The sequence below is a fragment of the Loa loa genome, assembly GCF_000183805.2.
Source record: "Loa loa unplaced genomic scaffold supercont3.168, whole genome shotgun sequence".
Lineage (NCBI taxonomy): Eukaryota > Metazoa > Nematoda > Chromadorea > Rhabditida > Onchocercidae > Loa > Loa loa.
The window spans coordinates 48,176-57,733 of NW_018108348.1; the positions used below are offsets into that span (position 1 = coordinate 48,176).

Genomic DNA, 9,558 nt, shown 5'->3' on the forward strand with positions numbered 1-9,558 from the left:
TAATAATAATAATAATAATAATAATAATAATAATAATAATAATAATAATAATAATAATAATAATAATAATAATAATAATAATAATAATAATAACAATAATAATAGCAATAATAATAATAATAAATGTAGCATTTGTAGATAATTTTGATGAGATTTACAAATGAAAATTTTCGCTTTTAATATTTAACACTTGAAAATTGTTACTTTTTTCTCATTTTTAAAATTCTTTCAACAATAACTTATTATTTTTGTGAGTGAAATGTTTATTTCTTTTATGTTAATGAGCTAATTATAAAACTCATAAAAATTAAACATATAAATTCCTATTTTTTTGTTTTTTTTTTGTTTTCTATGGAGAAGGCAAAAGCAAGTTATATGGGTCGATCGATCGGGAAAGCGGGGTTGTTAAGAAAGATAGTGTAATCAAACTTGTACTCCCGCATTACAGGAAATTTGGGTCGTTATACATACACATACACAAAAAAAAAGAAAAAAAAGCCGCCCAAATATGCTTGGCGAGAAATTTGTTTTAAGAGAAAAATTTTAGTTTACGCAATTCACATCTTTTGTATTACCTTAATCCATCATTATTGTACCTTCTTTTCCTTTCCCTTTTCCATCCAAGTTTACCTATAAAATACATTCTTCTGTCCCCTGTCTCCAATTTTTTCATGCTCCTTCTAATTCCCCGTTTCCTATCCCGCAGTATTATTATACATCATAATATTCGCTTATCTAATTATCATTAACTTCCTCGTCTTATCATTTTTTTCTTTTTGTTTTATAAAATTTTTCGTTAATCATAAATTTTCATTTATTTTTAAAATGGAGCTAAATTTACTTGTTCTTGAAATTAATTGTAAACATTAAATTATTATCTTCTTTTTTCTCATTAATATTTTTTATAAGTTGATAGGTAATTTTATCAAATCATCCATATTCTTTTAAAATAATTTGATTAGTTATTAAACTTTCCCAGCAATCTTTCATCATAATGATGTTATTGTGTATTCGCAGTTTGAAAATTTATTTAATTTACCTTGTTAATTATATTAACTAATTTCGTTTCTTAATTTTATTAACACGAAGCGTTCATTGCCAATTATAATTGATGACCAGTGATACGAATTTCAAAATGTTATATGTCATTTAACATTTCAATTTGATAAATTGTAACATTTTTCTTCTTCACACAATGTTGGGAATGAATGACGTCAAATAGAAGAACAATTATTTAAAATGCGTAAAACTCACATATGCATATTAGAAGTGATCAATTTTTAATTATAATAATTCCAATTATTTGTTTATTAATAAACTAACTATGATAATTTTAGTGATTAGGAATAAGTTATGGTGAAAATTAGTTTAGAAAAGAATTAATTTTAATCTTGAATTCGTCCAAAATTTCCATCTAAATTGATGATATTAAATTTTGCATTATTCATCATATAACTATAAGGTGTATATTTTGAGTTGATCAGAAAATAGGCGGCTAAGGTGATCTTTTCTTTTTATCTTATCTACGTTTATCTATTTATTCATGGAAGATGAAACATTCTTTAATTAGGAAATGACCCTTTCCCCTACCTTTTCCTAATATACAAGTGAAATATTTGTTATAATTTTGTCATTAAAATTCTATAATTTCACTTTTTTTTCTTGTGTTGCTACAAAAATTTTCATTCAAATTCAAAAATAAAAGAAAAAAATTACTATAATTTATTTTAATTACAATTTTTTCCTTCAACTATTATTCTTGTTATTATTTCTAATAACAGTCAGAAGTAAAATATCCCATTTCCTTTTTCCTCTTAAATATGGTTAAAACAATGATCCAAATATGCTAAAATAAATCAGAAATTAATTAAAAGATATCAACTAAGTAAATAAAGTTGATTAATTAATTAATTTTTCCACGAAGAAAAACAAATGATTGATAATCGCAAGCAAATATATCCTAGTTGAATAAGTTAAAAAAATTAACTTAAAAAAAAAGATGAAAAAAATTTAAATTAATTGAAACACCTATACCAAATATTATAGTTTGTCCCAGCCATCATAAGAAATGATAATTTTAATTTAAAAAAAAAATTTATCGTTTTAAAAAATGATTAATAAATGCAAAAGCATTCTTTTTCACACTTTAGCACTTTTCACATTCTGAAAAACTTTTAATTAATTTAATTTTTTTGAAATGAAAGAATTTCTTTCTCAATTTAATTTCCTTTTTTTTTCAATTGCCAAACGAAGATATATTTGCTTGCAATTACCAATTACCTGTTTTTCATTGTGCAAAAAAAAAAACGAAAAAAAAGCAGAGAGAAAAAACTGTGAATGGATAAACAGAAAGAAAAGAAAAAAAGAAATTAAAGTATTTATTCAATTAACCAATTAATTCCTTCAATTAGCAAATTATATTATTTATTGCGAGTATATCAAACAATTAAATCTAACCAGTTAGTCATGTGCATTAATTAAGACAAGTTTCATCATCTTTTCGATCCTTCATTCATTTGTTGTGGTAACGTAAATGGAAATGGAATAGAATAATCAATTTACTGCATATAATATTAATGTAAATTTAATTTTACTTCAATCCAATCTGTTTTACAATAAAAGCAATCCATTTATGATTTTTTTATTTTATTTATATATATATATGTATGCTTATTTGTTTATTTATTTATTTATTCATTTATTTATTTATTTATTTAATATTTATTTGTTTTCTCACCAGAAATTTGCTCAATCATTTTTATTACTCAATTTGTTTCGTTGTTTTTGAAAATTCCCAAAATAGCAAACAACGATACTAAGCGTTTATATTTATTGTCTAAAAATGGAAAAGAATTGTATTTGAAACAATCAATCATAACTATTCTTCATTGTTTTAACTTTAATTTTTGAAGCATTTTAATTTTTAAAATAAATGAATACATCGGCCGCAAAGCATTTCACAAAAATTTCATATAATTTTAGTTTTAATTTTCAATGTTTAACAAAGCACAGATGGTGAAATTGTGTAATTATGAATAAATTGTATGAAAAAACAATAGGAAAGAAAGAAAAATAAATTATTAAAAATAAAAGTAGCGAAAAAATCTTTTAAATAGATGGCTTTAATAGAAGCTGTTTGATAAAACTAAATTTTGGGGTATTTTTCTGAAACTTCTTTTTTTGAGCAATTTAATCAAAGAAAAATGGAAAAGAAGCTTACAATTAAGCTTAGCAAAGAAAAATTCATGACTAATGAAAAGAGAATCACTTGACAGGTGTCGTTTATTTATTAAATTCATGAAAATTAAAATGTAACATGAGATTGATTAATTACCCAAATATTAAAAGATGATGTCATGTTTCATTTGACAAATATCATTTATTGTTTATATCATTAAATAATTTAACTGTAATATGGAATTGACTAATTATTCAAATGATTTAAGGATATAAGTGGTGTTAGCAATAATTTGCATAATATTTTTGACCAGATAATATTGACCGGAAAAATTCAATTGCAATTTGTTAAATGAAAGTGATTTCTTCTCATTTGAGAATCAAATTGATTGGTGTGAAATTGCATTTAACGCTGGCAAATATATGAAAAAAAGGGATAAGTAAATGTTTAAAAAACACTTTTCCCATCAGGAAATGTAACTGCAAAGAATGGATAAAAACGCTAAAACGGAAATAAAATTACTGAAATTTCTTTTTCTTTTTTAATTCACTCATTTCTTTTCCCACTTTAATTTGTTTCAATCATGTGATAATTTGAAACTATTAAAAGTTGCGCAATGCACATATTAAATGATAGCTTTAGATCTAATTAATTACTAGTAATAAGAATGGGAATCGGAATTGATAAAACGGGAAAAGTATGATTAATTAATTATCTGAAGGCTCCAATTATTTTTGCAACAAATGATATTATTTCCTATTTGATAAAATTTTTCATTGCAAAATTTTACATTTCATTTATCCATCGGTTCCGTTCAAATTCTGTTGTTATAATTTTGAAATAATTATTTCACATTGTGAAAGGAATAAATGAAAACAATTCAGTCATTTTTAATTCTTCCAACATACATTTTTGCAAATAATACAATTCCTTCAATGTTTGGAATAATACAAAATTTAAACATTTTTGAAAACATTTCAATCACCTCACATTGAAATCTTCTTTTCAAAACCAATTACTAATTATTGATTTCATTATATTTCATATATATTTCATTTTCATCCTCTTAAATATTTTGTTTTGAATTATACATTATTATTTGTAGAAATTGTTTTTATTTTAATTATTTTATATTTTAGCTCGTATTGTTACCGTGATAAAAATAATAGCCATTCAATAATTAATCATTAGAAATTTCTGATTAAAAAAAAAACGAGCATATTTTCATCATCTGTTCTTTTTCGATCAAATAAATCGAAAAAAAACAGGAAAAAAAGAGGGGAAGAAAAGCAATCGTATATGTAATATTAAAACTATCGTATTTGATATTTGACGTTTCATTTTTCTTCAATAATTTAAATTTTTCAATTTTTCGCTTTCGAAAATTTTCCGAACAAATGAGTAAATTTTGCTATTGTATTTAACATTTTATTGTAGGAAGATTGCGTTAAATAATTAGACATTACATATATGTATATCTAAGCGGAAAAATCATAGATTGATGATGATTTTTGCGCTTAAATCGTATTATGACAAGATTTTTTTTCGATGTCAGAATTTGTAAACAATCTAAGCTATCACTACTATCATCAACCACTATTCTTCTTACCACTAACTATTTCCAACTGTGAAACCGGAAGACCCGAGGAAACTTAAACCGGGAATGTACCGCCCACTTATTATCATTTACTACGAACTAACATGCCACACAATTCATTGTTGTATTGCTCTCACTCTTCCATCCACCTAAACCAATCAGACAAAAATTTCGCTTCATTTAAAATCGAGCACTAACCAATCAACCAACCAGTTTATCATATTAGCATTCCTGTCATTTGGCTCTGGTCAGTCAATCAGTCAGTTACTGTTAATCACCATTCTCATTCAATCGATTGATCAATAGAGATAACCGGTATTAGTTAGTCAATCAGTCAGTTAATTCATTAGTTTACCTATCCAAAACAAACTTACCTTGCAATGTTGACATTTGGTTAAGAATGCATTTTAAACACAAATTCGTACAGTTATAATTTCGTATTCAACTTTTTTTTTCTTTTTTTTTAATTTTCCATTCTAACAAAGAAATTTTAGTTGGAATTTCTTATTTCAAATATATTAAACTTTAAATTTCTTCAAATATCACATTGCAGAAGGAAGGAAAAAAAAGCAAAAAACAAAACAATTTTAAAATTCTACAGAAAAAAATTCTTTTTTTCATATCTATTAATTGAGAAAGGGAAAATTTTTATAAAATCAATTTTCCAAATAATTACTAGTGATTATTCATTTTATGTTTCGATATATGAGTTGGTTGGTAAACTAGTTTACAATTTGCTATTTTGCAGCGAATTCATGGTACTTCCTTTTTTCATTCTTTTTTTTTTATTTATGCTCAAAGTCTGTCAGTTTATAAATTGTTTGCAAATTTTCGCATTTATTTTGTAATTTTACATTTGAATACTAAACTTTCAATTAATTTTGAATTGCATTTCTCCCAGTGCAATTCAAAATTAATTGAAAACTTTCATTCATTCATTTCAAAAAAACAAAAACAAAAAAAAAATGCTACAAATTTTTATGATTTCATATTTCATTTTATTATGTAACTATGCAAATTTTTTGGAGCTTTCATTTTTCTACCAAATTTGTTTTTTGTGAGTTTTAAAAAATTTTATTAAATTTTATTAGAATTTTCCTTTTTTTTTCTTTTTTTTCAAGATACATCACTTTTTTTTTTTAAGATACTTCAACAGCACGACAAATGCTTCAACGTAAAAACAATTTAACAACGAAACGATGGTCAGAATGGAGATTGCAACGATATCTTTTCCAATTTTGGCCTACTTATATAATAGCTATTATATTTACATCGATCGGCGATACGATTGCTGATAGCGATTTGTCAACAAATTTGACAGAGACATCAATTACCACTGGGAAAAGGTAAGCAGAGCAACAAATTCTTGTTAATCCGATGATTCAGTTCTTTTACAGTGTACCGATTGAATCCAGAAACCAAAGGACAAACAGAATACCTTCTTGATTTATTAGTAAACAGCACAAAGGTAAACTAATTTTGATTTCTTTCTTTCAAATCATATTAATTTTGATTTAATTTAAATAAAATACTTTGCGATTACTAAAACAAAGAAAAAAAAAGAAGGAATAAGTGATATTTGTTGCAGATTTTTGTAATAGACAATAAATATATTATAATGCAAGTTGACAATCTTACAAATTACTTCAAAATTGATCATTCATTTCAAAATAATCATGAAAATCATGACAGATTATTGATGAACTGTATGTTGCAATTAGCTTATTACTTATCATTAAGCCAATTTGCAGATGTAATATTTTTCCTTTTAGGAAGTTCCTTACTAATCTTATTAGCTAAAAGACGAATTTGATATTCAAATTCAAATTTAAAGAAAAAACGAAGCAATTTCTATTACTTGAAAATTATTTTTAGTTTAAGATTGATAAAAAAAAAAATTTAACACTGAAATTGAGAGAAGAAGGAAATTCGCACAGTTTTTCTTAGCTGATCTTTCACTCATAATTTTTTCAGATAGATTTCCTTTTAGATAGATTTTTGGAAAGCACCGAGAGTAGCCGGTGGTCAAGTACATGTGATGATTCGAGAAGAGATGAAGGATGGATTTTTGAAATCAATGAAAACACATAATATTTCATATTCAGTCATGATCGACGATGTTGAAAAGTTCATTTTATATTAAATTAAAAATCATTTAACAGTGAAGTTCAGCAATTCCCGAATATTGAATATTAGAGATTATAGGCTATGGCAAGGAATATCTTCAGGAGTTGTCATTTCTGAAACTATTTCTTTTAAAAATATATAATTATCGAAAAATTGAAATTTCCATTATATGATTTTCACCGTTTAATTTATTTTCAGCCTTAAAAAACAATTAAAATTATTGGCTAAATCAAATTTCGAAATGTTTCAATTTAACATTTGATGTGAGCATAAATAGAAAGTTTGATAAAAGCTTTATACATGCAATCAACTATTTCCATCAAAACACTTCCTATAATTGATTCATCTCAAAATTAGAAATTTGTTTAGCGAAAAAAATATTATGCATTTTCGACTAGAAACTTTCAAATGTTGAATTATCTTTTCCGGAAAAATTATTCTTAATTTCTTCATCCAAACACAAAGTATAAATATGAGTTAGAAGTAGATTTAAGCATTTCAAATAATTCGATTTCTTAAACATTTCAATCGTTCCTCTTGAAAATCTTTGAATATGTTCATCTAATGTTATTTCCCATCTATGCTATGCATTTTGGAAAAATCATTTAAAATGTACGAAAAAAAGAAAAAAAAATCATTAACGAATTATTATTCTATTATTTCGGTTCCATTTTCATATTCAGCTGTTTATAATTGTTTAAAAAAATACTCGATCATTATACTGTAGAATCACAACTCATCGATGGTATACATTGGTGATAATTATCATTACTGAACGGAAAAAATTCATAACTAATTTTTTGACTTCTTAGCTTTTCCAGATATTTCGATTTCGAAAAACTTTTCCTTCATTTCGTATAATTTTAGCATTTTGTGGATTCAAATGTTGAAGTTGACTCCCAAGCAGATGTTATTCTCAAAATTTGAGAAGGTTGCTAAAAACAGATGGAAGCAGAATTGTTGTATTTATAGCATATTTGATCTTAATCTAATATGGAGTGATTCTCTATGGCAATTTAAAAAATTTTAAATTTCGATGATTAGGAATTTCAAATTTTCCAAATATGCTTAAACACCAGATAAACTTTACAGGAAAATAAGAAAATTACGCGAAAAAGCCAATAGGTCACGTCATTATAATTGGTTACGAGATGATCCATCATCATCACGTCGGGTTCATTTCAATCTGGCCCAGTACCATTCATATAATGAAATTCTCAATTATCTAGATCAGTTAAGTGCTGCATATCCGGATCGTACCCAAGTGAGAAGTATTGGTGTCACCCACGAAGGACGACAGTTAAAATTAATCAAGGTGTATGAAATACAAATGATTAAGGAATGAATGAGATACCACAGAAAATTATTTAAGGGCTAATCATTTTCATTAAATTTATTGTAATTTGAGTTTTACATTTAATTATTCATTAAAATGACCAAGTATAAAATTTACATAACTTCTAGATTGGCAAGCCAAGACATTTTCAAAAAGCAGGCATTTGGATCGATGGTGGCATCCATGCACGTGAATGGGTTTCACCATCTACTGTACTGTATATGATAGATCAAGTAATTCATTTATTTTCCAATTTTAACGTCAAATATTTTCTTTGTATATTCCCTACGTAATCTTACGTAAACGTTTCCTACGTAATCTTATGCAAATATCGTAAATAACAATAGATCAAAAATTCAATTATTCTTTGTATGTATTTCAAAGACTGATACTGATACTAGGAAGTTGTTTTTTACAAAGATTAATCCTTAAGTTTAATGACTATCAAAACTCAGAATTCACACAACTGGCAAGCTTCAAATTTATAACTTGTAAACTTTAAGCAATTTTTTGAAATAAAAAACTAAATTAAAATAATAATTTGATTATTATTTGAAAATTAAAAGATTTCAATTATCTTCTGATGGAAATCAAGCAATTTTCCAATTATTTTGCCCATCCTCTCTACTTTCACATTTTATTCTGTGCGATGTTAACATTTAGCAGTTAAAATAAAATGATTGAAAATTACGGAACAATAGTTTGCCGATAAAATTTAAATTTTTAAAACAATTGATAAAGAGCAAAGAATATTTCTTTTAACAAATATTTTGTTAATTAAATCGTTTCATTTCAGTTAAGTTTAAAACGACTGCGCGTATTTCCTTATTTTTTTAAAATTCATTTTTGTTTTATTCGATTTAGTTTTTTTTTCCTTCTCTAGTAACTTTGTTAATGAAACATACCTGTGTGAAATTAACTTTTAGAAAAATTCTGAATCATTTGGAGCTATAAAAACAATCACATAGAGTCAGTCGAGAATTCTTGCTAATTATCGCACAGTTCAAATTTTCCATGTCATACAACTCGCTAAAATGAAAAATAGCGCAAGATTTTTTTTTCCATTTCCACCTCAAACTTGAATAATTAAGTGATTAATTAAATATTAGCATCACATAATAATTAAGAATTACAAAGCACAAATTAACGCGCAAAACTAAACTCCGAAATGTCACCACAAAATAAATTTTCGAAGACATTAATCTGAAGAATAAAAGAAGGGAAAAATGTTATTCCACCATGTATAGGGGTTTATATATATATATATATATATATATATATATATATATATATATATATATATATATATATATATATATA

General features: G+C 25.0%; 1 protein-coding gene across 1 annotated transcript in view; it reads left to right on the forward strand.

The window, feature by feature from the left end:
• Nucleotides 1–5,939: 5,939 nt before the first annotated feature.
• The window catches only part of LOAG_17992 (carboxypeptidase A1), a gene marked incomplete at its 5' end in the record, with an annotated part of 9,548 nt that continues 5,929 nt past the window's right edge, over nucleotides 5,940–9,558 (forward strand). Inside the window, 5 exons of the mRNA XM_020450662.1 lie at nucleotides 5,940–6,121; nucleotides 6,162–6,243; nucleotides 6,766–6,902; nucleotides 7,995–8,217; nucleotides 8,367–8,471. Coding sequence (XP_020305633.1) covers nucleotides 5,940–6,121; nucleotides 6,162–6,243; nucleotides 6,766–6,902; nucleotides 7,995–8,217; nucleotides 8,367–8,471 — 729 coding nt within the window. The remainder of the gene's footprint in view (nucleotides 6,122–6,161; nucleotides 6,244–6,765; nucleotides 6,903–7,994; nucleotides 8,218–8,366; nucleotides 8,472–9,558) is intronic.